This window comes from Nyctibius grandis, chromosome 3, assembly GCF_013368605.1.
Source record: "Nyctibius grandis isolate bNycGra1 chromosome 3, bNycGra1.pri, whole genome shotgun sequence".
Taxonomy (NCBI): domain Eukaryota; kingdom Metazoa; phylum Chordata; class Aves; order Nyctibiiformes; family Nyctibiidae; genus Nyctibius; species Nyctibius grandis.
Window position 1 is genome coordinate 8,373,030 of NC_090660.1, and position 18,881 is coordinate 8,391,910.

General features: G+C 38.7%; 1 protein-coding gene across 3 annotated transcripts in view; it reads right to left on the reverse strand.

The window, feature by feature from the left end:
• Window positions 1-18,881, reverse strand: part of CDKAL1 (CDK5 regulatory subunit associated protein 1 like 1) — a 426,323-nt gene that overhangs the window by 228,835 nt on the left and 178,607 nt on the right. For all 3 annotated transcript variants that reach the window (XM_068396772.1, XM_068396773.1, XM_068396774.1), the window contains one exon: window positions 791-894. In XM_068396772.1, the coding sequence (XP_068252873.1) occupies window positions 791-894 (104 nt within the window). The remainder of the gene's footprint in view (window positions 1-790; window positions 895-18,881) is intronic.

Below are 18,881 nucleotides of genomic sequence, written 5' to 3' on the forward strand. Positions count from 1 at the left end.
TCAGTATTTTTTAAATATACATTTAAACCTTCAAACATGGCACACAAACACAAAAACACACCTGTGCCTTCACAGAGATTGCATCAGAAATGAATACTGGCATTATTTGGAAATCTATATTTTTGAAACACAGGCAAAATTTAGACATAAAGAACAAATACTACAGTACAATAAAGCTATCATAACTATCAGGTGTACAACAGTTTTAGGCAGATACTGGCACAGAGTACAGTATGGCAGGAAAAACTTTTGATGTTTGATTGGATTCATGTGACATTACAAATATTCTATTGAACTTAAAAGCTGCTAAGCTTTGTATGGCTCTCAGAAACCTCCCAGAACTCCTCCAGGAAATCCATTACCAGAAAAAGCAATGTATCCTTAAACAGGGTTTTAAGAATCCTAGGGAGGTTCATAAAATTTACTTTTATTGTTGAGTTAAAAAAACTTACTGTCTTCCCCTTCAAGAAACCCGAGAGAGTAAAATGACCAAATATTACAGTTTCCCCATCGTCACAAAAAAAAAAAAAAGCATGCACGGAACTTCATTTGAGCAAACCTAAAATCAAAATGAAATACTCCTTATGGTAGGACTACATTTCATAAATAGTGTCGCACAACATAACGAAAGCGTGGCTTTCTACTGCAAAGGCACCACCAAGACACAGTCACAACTATTAAGAGCATCAATACCATAACAGAGCCATCTTGTATCACGATCATTATGTGTGAAAATAAGACCTGGTACACTCCAGAGGCTGACTTTTATTGTAGGGATAAAACTCCTTACCTTGAAAAGACTGTTTGGCTCTGTCCACTAGTTCCTCAATTGGATAACTTGCTAGATCTCCTCTGGCATGCTTAGTTTTGCAGTAGGTACATGCATTGAGACACCTGTTTAGAAAATGAAAATACTCAGTTTTTATCCCAGAAAGCCTTTACATGCACAATTATATTTATTAAGTACATCTGTAAAAATGAGCTTTTACATCTATAACCAGAAAATAATATTATTCCGTTTTAAAATCAATAAAGTAGTTTGAAAAGTATTTTGTCCTCCTACCTTCTTAAAGTATCTTTCACATCTATATAAAAGACTGAAAAAATGATCAGTGGAAACCACATACAAAATCCAAGAGAGGGAATTTACATGTTTTTAGAAAGCTATAGTAGCATTAATAATTGTTCATTCCTAAAGATGAATCTCCAGACTTCCAATGCCACTATTACATAAAAAATCCAACCTGAACAAGGACACAAAGAAAAAAAAGTCCTGAAAGACTAAAAGTAGATTTTAAAAACAGTGTGTATTCTTGAAAACACATTTGAGTTAATTTTTTCTTCTTTCCTTTGGCTTGTATAAACAAAACAAATAACATAATGAAGACAGAATCAGCAACTAGAAGGACAACTTGGCACAAAAGATTGGGGAACTAATAAGAACTCCTATAAGAAACTGAAGGAATAATGTGAATGCTTCTAATTTACCTGACAATGTTGTAAAGGCAGATGAATTCAAAGTAAAAGGACAGACCAAAACAAACAAAAACTACCACTCATTGTATGTTTTTCTTGGATTAGCCTTTGGATCCTGGTAGTGCCATGAAAGTAGTATGCAGAACATTAAAAGGAGTTTGTTGCACTTTTTTTTCCCCCTTTTTTAAAGCTGATATTGCCCTACAGCTTTTCATAGGTTAAAGCACTTAAACCTCTAAAGCACCTACAAAAACAAAAAAACCCCACAATTATAAATATTTCCCTTGTTCATGGTTACTAGAACACCTTAAATTCTGTCCATTTTTACAATAAAAAAGCCACAGCTTCAATACAATAATGCATTCGGGTGCCAGAAAAGGCTAACGCTCTAACTACAGGAGTATTACTATAGAACTTTCAAAACAATAACCAAAAGGCAAAGATAGCACCAGGTGGGTTCTGATGAAGTCATCAGCTGCAAGATTCTACTACTTGGATATATCTTGTCTTCTATTATGATGTCTGGCAGCTCCATGCCTAGGTCATTACACATCAGTTACACCTTGTTTGCACAAGCAGTGGATCTGAAAGTGCAGAACACTGCACAAAACATTTTCTCAGGTGCCCTCCCACCCCTGCACATCACCTTGGCCCTGAGACCTCCTCCACCAATCTTACTTTCGGCCAGAGGACATCTAGATAGTGTGTGATTCTCTCTTCTAGACTGGATGATGTAAATTGTGCATCATCTTATCTATGTATATTATTTTTCCTGCCTATCAGACCCAAACACCAAATTTTAGCATCCATCTTAGATCAGAAAACTAAAAAATACTGCTTAACTGCAGCAATGACACTGTTCTATTAAGAACTAAAAAAGTATATAAAATAAGCTGCCATTTAGTAAAATATACAATCATCTATTAAAAACAAAGACCTAAATCTGAACCTTTACAATCTGCTCCAAATAAGTGATTCACTCGCACCCAACAACTTATTCATCAGCTGTGAAATCATTTTTATGTATCTCACCTTTCTTCTGCAAATCAAAAGCCTTTCATCGTGCAAGATCTAAAGCATTTTTAAAAGAGTAGCATTTGACATCAAGACAGTATAAGCAGATAATTGGTTCATACTTTCTCTGTGTAATCTCTTTAGCAAAAAATATTTTCTACTAGGTCACTGGCCACCTAAAGTATGCCACAAAGGTCTCGCTTTCCCTCACAGCCCAGGGGGTACTCATTTCTTTCCCTGCTTCCCACCCATGACTCTTCCAAACTCCTTCAATTCTTCCAGGGTTGCAAAGCATGTCTCCCTTTTTTTCCCCTCAATTCTTTTCTTGTAGTTTTTTTTTGTTTGTTTGTTTCTTTTTAAAGCACAACTCTCCATTCAACCCAACACTTCACTTCTAAGCAGGCTCCCACCCAGTCACCCCTCCATCCCATTCCTTCCCCTCTACACCGTTCACTAACCTAAACCAGCTTTCTTCCACACTGCTACACAAAAATAGCATTACAGATCGGTGGTGCGTATTTCCATGTCCTAAAGAGCAACACGAAACTTGCCTTCAGGAGCCTGGTGTGGTGTGTCAGTGGGGGCTAACAGCCAGGCTCCCTCCCCCTTAGTGGGACAGGGGCAGCGAACAAGCGAGCTCATGGGTCTGGAGAGATGGGGAGATCACGTACCAACGACTGCTGTGGGCAAAACAGACTCAACTCAGGGAAAACTTAAATAATCACCAGCCGGAACAAAAACTTAAATACAAATTCAAATAGCGGGAAACAAAGAGACAAACATTTAACCAAAGCTTCACTCCTTCCCTCCAGGGTCTGCTACACACATCCCCTCCCCAGCCAGATGGAACTGGCTGGAACCAGCTGTGACCGGCCCAGGGCAGCCCCGACCTCTCCCCTCAGAGGCCCCTGCAGCCCCCCACTGCCAGCGCCCCATACACGGGTCTCCAAAGCCCTAAAAGAAAATGCTGGGATGGCAAAATGCTGCAGGCAAACTCCTGTACCTTACCAGGAAAGAAAGGGAACTGGGAAAAGGAGGAAGACTCATAGGTTGAAATTCAAACAGTTCTAAAATAAGAAAACCAATATTGATACTAATACAAAAGACACAAAATTATACTTAGCTCAGAGTGGTGGCAAGTCCCTCCCAAGAGAGTAACTGTTGAAAAGAGAAGAGGGGAAAAAAGAGCAGAGCAAAAAGCACCCCCCATCTCAGCAGCTTTCCCATTTATAGTGACCCTGACATGAATGTTATAGAATACACCTGTGGGCCAGCCTGGGGCAGCTGCCCTGGGTTTAACTGCTGATGGCCTTGATCACCATACCACAGCTGGCCACAAACTGAAACAACATGGAACAGAAAATTCATTCTATAATTTTATCCCCACAAAACCAGGACAGTTATTTAATACAAACATCTAAATTTATTCCTGTGTAATAGATCTAAATACAGCCAAAATCTAACTGGTATTGATGTACAGTAAAAAGGATTATTTATGCTATTTACATAGAATTTTTCTGTTTCCTTGTAATAAAATTCAATGTATAGTGTATTTATAAAAAAAATAGCATGTTACCTCTTCCTCTCTTCTCCTAGTTTATGCATTAATCATATATATTTCTCACTATGTATTTTGCTCTGTATTTGGGTAGTAGTATTTGAAAAGCTCTACAGTAAGAGTACTAAATACTGAGCAACAGTACTAAATACTGAAATTATTAATCTCCTGACCTTGAGGATAAGTTTCATATCTTCAATGTTCCTTTCCTACAATGCCTAGTTTCTAGTAAACTAGTTTCTCCTGCATCTTCAAAGTTGCTTTCTGGGCAAATATTCTTTATACTAAGTCCTGGGCTACCTGAAAAAATACGGTAAAAGCAGTTTTCCTCAGGTACTGCAATAAACTTGGTCACAAAGAGAGAATGGAAATGTGCAGCAAGAAGCAGGAAGACAAAAGGGGAAGTTATTCTCCAAGTATCCACAGTATTATGTGGGATTGTTTCTAAGAGCTTTATTACTGTGGTCTTCAAGTACAACTTCAGGGGGTTTGTTGATTTATTTTGGGCCAGGAGCTGAAAGTTTGGGATTTGGAGGCAGACTTTTTTTCAAGCTCTGCTACACCAACTAACTTATTCCTCCTATAAAATAAAAATATTGTGGAATGCCTAAATAATTCAGGTATTCTTTTTTTTTTTTTGTGTTTGAAAAGATAATATAACAAAACCAAAATGAGACAGACTTTGATGTAACATAAAAAAAGATCAATTTTAGAAAGCAAACCAAAAAAGACAGCACTTTTAAATCCTATTTGTACCATATTTGTTAATTCCATCTTGGGAAAAAAAGAATCTTTTGGGCTACAGCTGACCAACAAAAGAATGCAGATTTCAAATACATGTAAAAATGCTGAACTAGCCACTTTTCACAGATTAGAGCATTATCTATTCTTGAAAATAAATTTAAACAAACCATAAGTATTTGTAGCATTTTTTCCTTGGTAAGCCAGCCCCTAGTCCAAGTTTCCAGCACAACAAATTATTCATACGTCCATGCTGCCACATACTCAGACCACAGACAATCAAGTGGAAAAAGGCTGTTGGGAACTATGAGAATCTGAGCATTGCCTCTTACTAAGGGGCATTCACCAGCAAGTGGATCGTCTAAAACCAGCCCAGTAGGTAAAGCTCTCCTTAAAAATCAGCCTTAATCACAGCTAAAGTTCAAATATATGGGACTAAAAAGCCAACAAGCTAGTAGTTGCAAAAGAATATTTTGATTTATGTTAAACTGGAAGCCTTCTTCAAGCATTTCAAGTTGGGTTGTAAATGTTAGTTTGTATTAATACAGGTCAAAACTTTTTTGCACAAAAAAACTAGACATTTATAGAAACAATTATTAATGGTCATTGTGTTTGCAATTACCAACATGTTTTGGATAAATTTTGTAGTAATTCCAGAACAAAAAAACACTAAGTCCTAGTTTTCCAACATACTAAACTGATTAAGGTACTTTGAATTATTAACCTTTTGCTTTGAATTATTAACCTTTAATCAGCTATGTGCCCAATACACAGAACTATTTCACAGCAAGGGAAAATATTATCCACAGATAAATTAGTACCATGTGCCTAATTAAAAACTTTTTGAACGTGTTACCAAACTGAACGTCATCAGCATTTTAGTCAAGTGCCTGAAATTTTGTTATAGACATAAGAAACAGTGGTCTTCACATTGTTTAGCTAATATGTGCTCATGTTGTGCATTAGATTAAGCAGACTCTTTATTTTCAAAACAGTAATATTCCTCACAAAACACACACTTAACATGAAAGGCTACCCCTTACAGATGGAACTAATTATGAGTAAGAATACTTATGACACAGCAGACAAATAAAGACTTCCCTTCAGTGGGACTAATCAATGGAATTCAGCAGCAGACAAGAATGTCAGTACAGACATGAGGAGCAAAATCCTGGTTCCTCTTAATGGGACTTGTGCCACTAAGTCCAGTGAAGACAGGATTCCACCCTCAGATATGAAAAGTACAAAACATCTTTCATTCAAGGATCAGAAAAGAGCTCAATTACAGACTGTGATGTGCCATTAGTGTGCCAGTCACTCGCATTTAATGTGATTGACCAAGATCAGACATCTGTGAGCAAGATGGGGGAGCTGAATAGCTGCAACAATGTCATATGACAGAAGATCCCTGCTGCTCTGCAGGTGGTTACTTTTGGGCAAGGGGGGTGGTATTGCCCCCTTAATTTCCTGAATAATCCAGTAAATTCTTGCTTGGTATCAACCTAATGAGCTGGTGAAGAAAAAACAAATAATCCCAACCAAAACCCAGTCCTAAGGTGGTCTTCTCCCAAATTAGAAATTTGCAGAAATAAAGTAAAATATCATTAATCACAATTCAGTCTAAACACTAATATCTGCCCTTATGAGATCTGAGTAGTTATACAAATCCAAGATTTTATGAAGTTTGCCCTATTAAAAAAAAACAAAACCACCAAACTGCAGTGGCCCTAACATCCCCAGAACATCACACCAGTACAAATATAGAAAGATTGCTCATCACAGTCACCCGCACCATCTCTCTGCACCTACCATCAGACTTCCTTAGAAGGCCTCAATAATTCCAGCCCAAGAATATTTTGTATTAGTAAACTGTGGTTTTCCTGAAAGGGGAGCATGATTTGCTTGTTTCAAAATACAGTTTACAGAAAAGATTTAGGCTTTTGTAAGATACTTTTAGAGTTTCTATCAAATGAAATTTTGATAAAAATGCTCTGTAATGTGAGCAAAGAGAAAACTCCCTTTGCAGGCTTAACTAAGCAAAAGAAATAGCAGAAATACATACTCCCAGTAGATTAATAAGAGATGGATACTAGTCACAATTTACTAAACAAGAGCTAGTAGAATTCTACAAATATTTTTCTCCTTAGGATGCAAAGTTTTGTAAACCTAACAACAGCATTTATATCATATTTATAGTTAAATATCATACTATATTTATAGAGTTAAATGCTATGAATATTTCTTAATATTTTATCTCTATAAATGCTATTTTGTACCTCCAAAATTTCTAAATTCTGTCAAACTTAACTGCAATGGATCAGAAAAAAAGTAGTTTACAGAAAAAAAAACATGCCTAATACGCCTGACTTGTTTTCAGGAAACTGTTGTTTTGCTTGAAGTTTGCACATTTTACAATAAATCTTTTCAACCCACTATGAGAGGGAAGATAATTTCCTGTAAAAATCTGGGGCATGGGAGGTTGTTTTCACTTTGAAAAGATTCAGGATTTTAAATAGTTTTGAAACAGTGGCAAGCTATTTCTCACCAAGGCTAATTAGTCTAAGCGGCAAACCACATTATTACAGAAATAGTGTTTTGAATATCCCAGCTTGTTCAGACTGAGCTTGGACACCAGCCACGGGGGCTACGCTACACAGATGCACTCGATGTTACAACATTTTCTATATGATAAAAACAGGACTTCTCTGAAACCATCTTTGTAGCCAACTATTTTAGAAACTGCTCTGAAAGTACAATGCCAGCTTAAAAAGAAAAAGCCTCTCAAACAAGTTTTAGCAGATAATAGGATGACCCTTGAAGAAACACTGTACAGTGTATGGGACTGCACACATTTTTCTCAAAGTAGGATGCAACTATGGGATGCTATTTTTTAATTCTGCAACCCGTTCCATGCTCAGCAACATGGGAACAAAGTCTATTATAATTTTGTTCTTCTGAATACCTTTGAGGCCAGTGTTTTATTTGGTAATGTCTCACTAGTTACTAATCAAAAGGAATTTGGAGAGAAGGCAGCTCAGTTAGTTTGATAAGCTATAATATGATTTAATTTTGTACTTTAAATATTTGCGTTTTGTGAAACTGAATTCCTACAGTAAAGTGCAGGTGACTCAAAGGTCATAGCTATGTAGTTATATCATCAGACATTAAACTTGTTCACTTTAAAGCCAACGATTTAACATCAGCAAAATCAAGTGCATCAGTAGCACTTTTTAGTGTTTGTCTAAAGAAGTTCTTGATTAATTATTCTGCCTACACAGTTCTGCAACTGTTTGCATTAATTCATTCAGGCGTTCTAAATGGATATTACAAGGTAAAACGTTCCATTGCTAAGCTGCATATATCTGTGTTCCCCACCCTGACCCAAAATGGTGCCTTGCTAGACGCTTACTGGAAACTGCAATGATTTTTTCTCTGCAATTCAAACTAAAGCTCTACGATTCACAGAGACATTATTTTAGAAGCATTTCCAAATAGCTGCTTGGCTACGCAGACCACAACTTTGGGGGCAGATCATGACAGTCATTAATATCCAGAAAGTGACTCAGCTGAAATAGCACAGGTAGATAAATTAGGTTCTGTGGCTGCACAGAGCAGAAAATGCCATGGCACTGAAACTACAAGTAATCAATTCTTTCAACACTTCATAAAGAGCAACAATATCTAGAAGACGATGACTCCTGGTCTCAGCCAAATAACAGTAATGAAGGTGGTAAAAATAAAGAGTTAGAACAGAAGAACCTTAGATAGAAAAGATACTTTCTTACAAATCTGCTCACAGCTAATCCCAGAGACGCAGTGGAAGAATACCCCAACATCACTACTTCAGGGTGCATAAGCAACTATTACTCTCAGATCCCTCCTGATGAACAGCAGTGATTGGAAAGTGACCTCTGAGGACAGGATTCTCAGAGGCTTGCTTTAATTTATGAAGTTTTAGAGACCTGTGACTTGCCAAATTCCTTAGTGTTTAAAGTATCAAATAGTATAATTTTATTTAAAAAACTCAACTGGGGGCAGATGACTTAGCATAACTTATACAGAATGTGCTGCAAAACCTAATTGGGTTAGTAATGAACAATTTCATAAGCTTTAAAAAATTCAGCTTTCAATTTTAACAAAATACAAAGGATTCAATTCGAACTGTGATTTCTACATAGCAGGAGGAGACAACGAGCACATCTAAAGTTCTGTTTCAGGAACGAAGTATCTCAGCAGATCTCCATGAGTGGAAGGAGAAGGAAGGAGAAGGGTAAGGGGAGTCAAGTGTCTTTCTATAAGCAATCCACTTCATTTACCATGCATCTTCACAACATTAGCAGCTCCTGAATCATCCACTCAGAAAACATGGCTGAAAAGTAGACCACTGCCTGTGATAAGAGCTATTGTTTTTACTTCCTGAATGGCTTTTGGGACAGACCCTTTTAGAGTGGTGAAATCTCACAGGAAACATTAGGCTGCAGTTAATTCTGTAACATACAGCAGGTACCACACAGATTCTTGGGATAAAAGGTATTGTTTTTGCACTGGTCAAAACATCCTGGCGGGAGCGGGGGGAAAGTTACATTTCAGCAGCACTGAAACTATCAGGCTTAATTTAGAATTTATCTGAGATTGCCATCAGACCAATTTCCAAAAAAGTATTTGTAAAATGTCTGTGGGAAAGTAGATCTGAATTGTCTGGGTAAAATAATGGAAATAAGTGCATAACAAAAACAAACTCACCATTTATAATCTAGAAAGAATCCCTTCCCAGTGACTGTGTCTCCATAAAGCTTTCTGCCCCAAAATGTCCTACTGGTTTTGGCAGCAGTAGAAATGTTAAAAGCTCCAATGTGGACAAGGATCTAAGCATTATCTACAATTAATACTACGTAGTTGCTCTTAAATGTCATCTCTGTCTTGTGATAAATTGGTTAGTCTTGCTGAAAATAAAATGTGTATGTCCAGCAGGAGAGACACACATGCTTCAAGTACATACTCTTCATTATGTATTAATTTGTCAACTTAAAATGAAAGACGACCACACATCTCAATATAATTGCCCAATCCTAAATCTGTCTGAGATTTTCCAAGCAATTTAATGGACTGATTTACACAGTTATTCTTATAAGAATCCAATGACTGATTTTTTTAAAAAACAGAAATTTAAACCAGTAGCCTTGTATTTGCCTTTAAGAGTCTCCGAGGGGATTTTCAAAAGCAAATTAATCCCCTTTACAGAGTTACAGAGCTGAGTCAGTCAGATTATCTTCATGGACGTATCTTCCTTACTGCCCATGTACCTCTTAAGGACCTCTTAAAGAAAATGCAAGTTAAGGTACTTACTTTTGAGTGATTAGGGAAATTAATTTAAATATTTAGTTTATAAATTATTTTCTTTTCATTTATAATGTTACTGTTTAAATATATTTAAATATATTTTACAGAATCTAAAATAATAGTGACAGTGCAGAAAAACAGGAAACAGTAGCCTTTTGTTACTAAACTAATGATCCTCAAATTCTCCATCTGCTTTACTTCCCTAAAATTCTCCTCTTCTAATGATTCCTCAGCTCTTTTCTTCTATTTTACTTTTTTTCCTGCCATTTTCTTAACTTTTTCCTGTTGTCTTGCATTCAGTGACCGTTGTGCTTGTAACTCTCCCGCAGTGTCCTCATGTCCCAGTGACTGGAATGGTCTGACTTTCTTCCAAGCTAGTTGGCTGGTGTTTGTACGCTTTGATTTCCTCTTTAACCACTCAAGTCTGTGGTGAGTCTGAAACTTTTCCAGTTCAACCGCTGCCAGCTCTGACAGAAACCATAACTTGCTAGCTTTCTTCTTTGTTTTTTCTTTTTTCTTTTTTAAAGCACAAAAGACAGACAACTAGTTTTTACCTGTTTAGACTTAAGTTGATGAAAATTCTTTTTTTTTTTTTTTTGGTCACCTCCATCGCAACTCAGATAGTTGTGGTCAGTCATTTAAAAGAAAATCAGAAAGACCATGACTAAAGCACTTAATGCACAAATCAGAGCATTAAAAACAGGCCACAGAATCCCTTGGGGATTCAGGATCTAAACAGCCTTCTAGACATTACAGGCTGGAAAATACACAAGAGGCAGCTCTAGTCATCAAAAGCAAGACTTAACAATGAAAAGGAATGGACAGACAAAACACAAAGTAGCTCAGCAATTCAGTTGTTTACAGGTCTTAGTCAACACTTAAATGGAAGTTTTCTTCATATTTCCACAGCTACGTCTGGCTACAACATTATCTTTGCAATGGCTGACCCGAAACAGTTTTTCAACTTCAACAAAGTTCTCAAAAAGACCCAAGCTTTTGGATGATGGGGGTTTTGCACTGGCTGCACACGGACTGGTGAAGAGACCCAACAAGCCAGCATAGCAAGGAACATTACAATTTCATTCAGTAAGCACCATCCACAACTTCCCTGCAGAAACTCTTTCAGAAATAAGGCTGACAACATCATACTACAAGATGTTTGCTTGCTTTTATAAGCACAGGTTAAAATGACATTTTCCTTGTGAGGCTGAAGAAAAAGTCATGACCTGACCTTGTCTTCTACAAAGAGGCGACTGACCCTGTGTGAAGGGGAGGGCTGGGGATGTCATATACATTGATTTTAGGCAGGCCTTTGCCACAGTCTCCCACAGAATCCTTAAAGCCAAATGGCTGTGATATGGACTGAATAAGTGGACAATGAAGTGGGTTAAAAACTGGCTGGACTGCTGGGTTGTGGTCAGCAGTGCAAAGTCTACTTGGTGGCTGATTAGTATTAGTGTTCCTCAGGGACTGATGCTGGGGCCACCATTACCTCATGACTTCATTAACGACACAGGTGAAGGGATATAATGCACCTGCAGCAAATCCTAAGCTGGAGGTGGGGGGGAGCAGTTTATATGCTGGAGGGCAGGGTTGCTATTCAGAGGGATATCAACAGCCTGGAGAAAACAGCTAACAGGAACCTCGTGAAGTTCAACAACGGCAAGAAGCCCCACATCTAGGACATAGTAACACCAGGCAAAAGTGCAGGTGGGGAGGGAACTGACTGGCTAGAAAGCAGCTTTGCGGATAAGGACTTTGGTGTCCAGATGGGCAACAAACTGAAAGTGAGTCAGCAGTATGCCCTTTATAGTTAAGAACCTCAAACACACTGTAGTGTGCAACTGGACTGTACTCTCAAGAACGAAAACAACAGACTGAAATTATTAGTGCCCTCTGTTTGGTACTTGTGAGAGTGCTGCGTCCAGTTTTGAGCTCCCTGGAATCAGGCAGCCATTGACATAAAAGTAACAAACAAGTAGTCAGGAAGGACACTGAGATGATTAGGGGGCTCAGGCACATGGCACACAAGGAGAGAATTGGCTTATCATTGTTAGGATGAGATCTTACTGCTGTCTACAAACAGCTGATAGGAGCAGACAGTGAAGACACAGCCAGGCTGCTCTTGGAGTTCAAGGTCATAGCATTAGAAGCAATGGACCCAAGTTGTAATACAGGAAACTGCAATTGGACAAAAGAAAGTATTTTACCATGACAGTGGTCAAGTACTGGAAGAGGCTGCACCACAGCTGATCTCATCTCTTTGAGATGCTGGAACCCAACAAGAACACTATTCCTTTCTAGAGCCCAAAGACTTGCTCTGCTCCAGGATTATGTGTGTCTTCATAGATGAGTGTGTGCACACGTACGTGTAAGAGACACACACATACAAGAAGCACAGCGTGCTTACAACACCACAGGAAGCTTAGATTCAACTACGGGTGTAAGAAAAGCTAGAAGATGAGAAATCAATGCAGAGAAGGACCGAGTCTGGCCTGTACAAGGAGAACCAGGGAAGAACATTAAATGACAGTTACCACGAACAGTATCAACATTTAATAATTTCTGTTTCATTTGTTAACAAATACATTTACAGTGTGATATTAACATGCTACTCACATGCTGTCCCCAAGTACAACACAGCACTTTGAAGGCTAACATTAACAGAGAAACAAGTATGGCAGATTTTTTGGAGCAGATAGCCAGTAGCCAGACAAGAAAAATATTCCCAAAAGCATGCTACTAGAGCTACACTCAGCCAAGAGTTCACAGAAAAAAAAAAAATAGGCACTGATTTTAGAGATGACAACAGAGATAAGTTCTGTGAAAATCGGGTTTCCACTTTCATCATGGTCCTCCACAGGATAAAAGAATACAGGGAAGGGGCACCATATCCATACTCTAGACATAGAGAAAGTGGGTGTATGGGCATTCTTCCCTGTCCACGGAGTTGTGAACTGCCGTTTCAAATTGCACTTTGTTTTCTGCCATCCTTCACCTTTGTGCAACGTTAATCAATATGCCTTAAGCTTTATATAGAGTCACACAGATAGTAACTGTGCAAAACCCATAATTTAGTCCCCTGAATGGAGTATAATTGTGCTTCTCCATATTCCTTTGATATGTTCAAATCAACCCAAATTGTAAACAAGTCTTACCAAAAAAAATGAAATTTGTTAGCTATCTGGTCAGATTTAAACCTGTGAATTCACTTAACTTGAATCCTAAACTCTCTTCTGCCAACACACCTGCATCACATGTAAAAGAAATTGATGGGGGGAAAAACCTGAATGTACTATATAAACAACAAAGAAAAATCCCTCAATGAACAGATGTGCAATAAGCTGTTATGTGTGCTCCTGTCTAAGGCAGTTTATACAAACTATAGAATCCAAGTTTCTAGTCTCATTGGACTCAGTGGAGATAAGTCTCTATGCTTCGCTTTCCAGAAGAGCATTATTCCCTTTGGAAAATAAAGCCATTCAGCTGATCTATACTAACATAAAAAAGCCACTGTATTTATTTAGTATTTATTGTATTACTTTCACAATTTCATTTCAAAAGGGATCATGACTTCTATCCCCATATTGACTGCATAAGAAAATAAATCAATATATAATATTCAACAATACTCATAAAATATTCAACATAGACCCTAAGATAAACCCTTGACACTCCTAAAGAAAGAAGAGTGGGAGGACAGCAGATACGAGAGTTCTACGTGGAGTTAGGTACAGCAATATTAACTTTGAGAGACATAATTAGCAGTAAGTGCTATTTAAAATAATACACATAAATCAGGTACCTATCGCTTTGCCAAGAATATCTTCCCACATAAGTCTTGTAAGCATTATGTATTAAACTCATTTCATTAAAATCATAAAGAATACTGTCTTATTCTTTCCTATTTTGCAGAAGGTATCATAAACTGGACCAACCTACGCAGCCGAATATCCTAAAAGCAAAATGGCTTTGTCATAAACACAAACACCCAGGGAATCTGAAATATAGCTAAAGAAACAAAACCAGTTAGCACTGAAAAATCTCATTCCTAGTATTTTAATAGTTGTCCGACAGAGCAAGTCTTATTCTCTCATCAAGAAGCATTTCTCCTTACACAAATATACAGCAAACACACAGATCTACTTTGGCTGGTTGTGTTGCAGCACTGTTTTCATACAACTCACCAGAGAACACTGCAGCCTATGCACAATTTCACAGCAAGAATATCCTTATTTTTGTAGAATTTGAAATTCAGTTGGCAGGTTGAGGGCATTTTTCCAACCACAAATATTTTTGGAACTTGTTTCGAACAATGTTATGTTCAAACAAAAGTTTTCAGCTACAAGTCCTAAGAAAAAATCCTACTTAAAATGTGCTTATTTTATCTGTATTAATTGTATACTCATATGCCTGTCTCATCCACCAGCCGTTCTGCCCCACCTGACAGATGGCATTTTTGATACTTAAGATAGTTTAGATACAGGTTGTGTTTAAATTAACTGTAGTTAGAGACCAAGGGACAAGAAAATGAACTCTAATCCACAGCTATCATGCTCAGAAAAGGAGATACTGTGAAAGAAGAATGAAGATACCATAGTAAAACACAATCCTTCAGACCATCCCTTTTGCCATCACAGAAACACAGCATCTAAAAAAATACCTCACAGCAAGTACCATCACTTCACACGTACTTCCATTTTTCAACAGATTTTTATAGCATCTCGCAAACTTTCTGTTCTTTTCAGTTGACTGCTATTTTATTAAGAGGTAGGGCTTCACTCCCACATTTTACTTTAACACTACAAACCATGCCTCCTCACTGCACCTCCACTCAAAGAAGCAACAGTTGTAAAGTACCTAAGCTGCTAGAATGAACTGGTAATACAGGAATAGGGCCTCGTCTAAGTGTAATGATTAAAGTTCCCACTATAGTCTCTGCAATAAGTTCAGCAGCTGTCTGAATCACAAAGATTAGATATTAGCTGGTTATAAGGTGTCTGCACTAGGTTGGCTTTCAGTATGGACGCAAGGGATGTATACCTAGTGCATGAGTGGAATATTTATATGAGAGGGGAACCTATACAAACAAGGATAGGAACTAAACAGCACTTAATATAGTTCTATATTACTTTGGTGCTTTCACATACACATATTTCTAAACTTGGAGTACATGGCCTGTTTCCACAAAAAAAATTGCTAGCTTAGGACGTGAATGCGTCCAAGAAACACTTCTGAGATCAGCTGCAGATACTCCCAGACTCCCTTGCAAACCTACTATATCCCTACAAACTGCAGATACAAGCCAATAAGCACATTAGCTTGTCTTCTGTTCAAGCAAAGTGGATAGGCCTAGTGGAGACATCACTACTAACCCTTTAGTTGGAATTCAAAGGTTATTTAAATGTTTACAGTGTGCCTGGTAAACAGATGTCACTATATTATTGTGAATTACAGAACTGTAAGTTAATTCTTTAAACAGTGCTGAACTATACAGCTGAACATTCCTAAAGGTGTTGATACTTACATAAATAGTTTAACCTCTAATAACATTTTCCCTCTATTACTTAAAACTTTCATTTAGACTATTCCTCATTTAAGTGGTAAATTAAAATCAAAATCCCAAAGTTATTGCATTTTACTTTACTAAATAATTATTCCTAAAACAAAACACAAAAGTTTCAATATGTATTTGACTAGTTATATTAAATCAGTATACTATTTTACCCATATGTGCTATTTAGAAAAGTAACTGATGTATAGCTTTGGAAGAGGAAAATAAAATTAAAAAAAATAATCAAAAAACTCCTAACTTGCAGGAAAAAAACTCTACACCAACAGTAAAGGGAGTTCTTCAAGGTCTTTAACAAACGATCTAAAACAAACTGTTGGAACACAGGAATGTGAATGACTAAACAAACCCTTCAGTAAACATTCCCCAGCTGCAGTTTTCAGACTAATACCAAGTTAAAATGTGGAGACTCCATCTACCTTCTGCAAAATGATTAAACTTCAGAAGCAAAGCAACATTGTATGATATACATGACTCACAAACACACTCACTGAAAACAAAAACCACTAGACATTTATCTCTTAAAAACAGAAAAGACACCAAGTCTGGCACCAGTCTGCAATGCAAGAAAGACCATGTGATACTTAGACACTTGTGTATTAGTTTAAAAATAAGCTAGATAAGCATGTGATGAGTGACAATTTTGTACTTGACCTTTGCTTAAACAGCTTCTTTTCACAAAGTCCACACACATATCAATGAAATCTCTTAAAAAAAAAAAGCTAAAACCCTACTTCTCATACAGGGTCTTGAAGATAAACTCTAAAAACAAAATTCTGCATGGTTACTTTAGGAAAAATAAAAAACATATGTTTTGCAGGAGGAATTCAGAAAAAGAAATTTAAAAAAAAAAAAGCACTGAAGGCTTCTTGTAAATCAAGCTGATGAAATTCAACACGCTAAGTTACAGAGACAGAAGCTTGGGGTGTCCTCAGGCACCTCTCTCGTTGCCCACGACTTAGCAAAGATGATGGAGATCATCTAGTCCAGCCCCCTGCTAAAGCAGGTTCACCTAGAGCACGTTGCACAGGGTTGCATCCAGGAGGGTTTTGAATATCTCCAGAGAAGACGACTCCACAACCTCCCTGGGCAGCCTGTTCCAGCACTCTGTCACCCTCAAAGTAAAGAAGTTCCTCCTCATATTCAGATGGAACTTCCCATTTTTCAGCTTGTGCCCATTGCCCCTTGTCCTGTCACTGGGCACCACTGAGAAGAGTCTGGCCCCCTCCTCTTGACACCCACCCCTAAGGTATTTGTAAGTGTTGATAAGATCCCCTCTCAGTCTTCTCTTCTCCAAGCTGAACAGATCCAGCTCTTTCAGCCTCTCTTCATAAGAAAGATGCTCCAGTTCTCTGATCATCTTTGTAGCCCTTCGCTGGACTCTCTCCAGTAATTCCTTATCTTTCTTGAACTGGGGGGCCCAGAACTGGACACAGTACTCCAGATGTGGCCTCACCAGGGCCGTGTAGAGGGGCGGGATAACCTCCCTTGACCTCTTGGCCACACTCTTCCTAATGCACCCCAGGATACCATTGGCCTTCCTGGCCACAGGGGCACATTGCTGGCTCATGGTGAACTTGTTGTCCACCAGAACTCCTTGTATGTCAGATGCTCCAAGTCATTAATCACCTTCATGGCCCTTTACTAGAGCTGCTCCAGTGTCTCTATGCCTCTCCTGTACTGGGGAGCCCAGCACTGGGCCCAGCACTCTGGGTGTCTCACCAGGGTTGAGCAGACAGGGAAGGATGACCTTCCTCCATCTGCTGGAGACACTCTGCTGAGTGCAGCCCAGGAGGCTTCCGGCTGCCTTTGCTGCAAGGGTGCATTGCTGGGTCACTTTACCATGTACTTTTATTTGTGAAAACAAGCCTTACAAATGTGTTTTGCACATTTCATTATGTTCACATACACATTATATTCATTAATGACTTGGATGAGGGAATAGAGTGCACTGTCAGCAAGTTCGCTGATGACACAAAACTGGGAGGAGTGGCTGACACACCGGAAGGCTGCGCAGCCATTCAGAGAGACCTAGACAGGCTGGAGAGTTGGGCGGGGAGAAATTTAATGAAATTAACAAGGGCAAGTGTAGAGTCCTGCATCTGGGCAAGAACAACCCCATGTACCAGTACAAGTTGGGGACAGACCTGTTGGAGAGCAGCATAGGGGAAAGGGACCTGGGGGTCCTAGTGGACAGCAGGATGACCATGAGCCAGCAGTGTGCCCTTGTGGCCAAGAAGGCCAATGGCATCCTGGGGTGTATTAGAAGGGGTGTGGTTAGCAGGTCAAGAGAGGTTCTCCTCCCCCTCTACTCTGCCCTGGTGAGGCCGCATCTGGAGTATTGTGTCCAGTTCTGGGCCCCTCAGTTCAAGAAGGACAGGGAACTGCTAGAGAGAGTCCAGCGCAGAGCCACGAAGATGATTAAGGGGGTGGAACATCTCCCTTATGAGGAGAGGCTGAGGGAGCTGGGTCTCTTTAGCTTGGAGAAGAGGAGACTGAGGGGTGACCTCATTAATGTTTATAAATATGTAAAGGGCAAGTGTCATGAGGATGGAGCCAGGCTCTTCTCAGTGACATCCCTTGACAGGACAAGGGGCAATGGGTGCAAGCTGCAACACAGGAGGTTCCACATAAATATGAGGAAAAACTTCTTTACGGTGAGGGTAACCGAACACTGGAACCGGCTGCCCAGAGAGGTTGTGGAGTCTCCTTCTCTGGAGACATTCAAAACCCGCCTGGACGTGTTCCTGTGTGATATGGTCTAGGTAATCCTGCTCTGGCAGGGGGATTGGACTAGATGATCTTTCGAGGTCCCTTCCAATCCCTAACATTCTGTGATTCTGTGATTCTGTGATTTCAAACAGAAGGTAATGAGATGTATGCAATAGTATTTCATATTTAGGCTAATCTCTCAGTAATTTTAGTGCTTTACCTAAACATGTACGATCATGTCAGTGGGTGCTATTAGCTTTCAGAGGCAAAGCTGTTAACTGTATTCCTAGTAGCACAAAGCATTCTTCCTGCACTTCATTCAATGTATTCAAGATACAGACTAAAGACCTGAAGTCCCCAACCATTCCTGACGTACGGACTGAAAAATTTCATAAAAAGGAGTAACCAACAGTAATTCTGGAAAGAGTAATAAATTATTGTAACTAATCATGACCAAAAGAGGTTAAA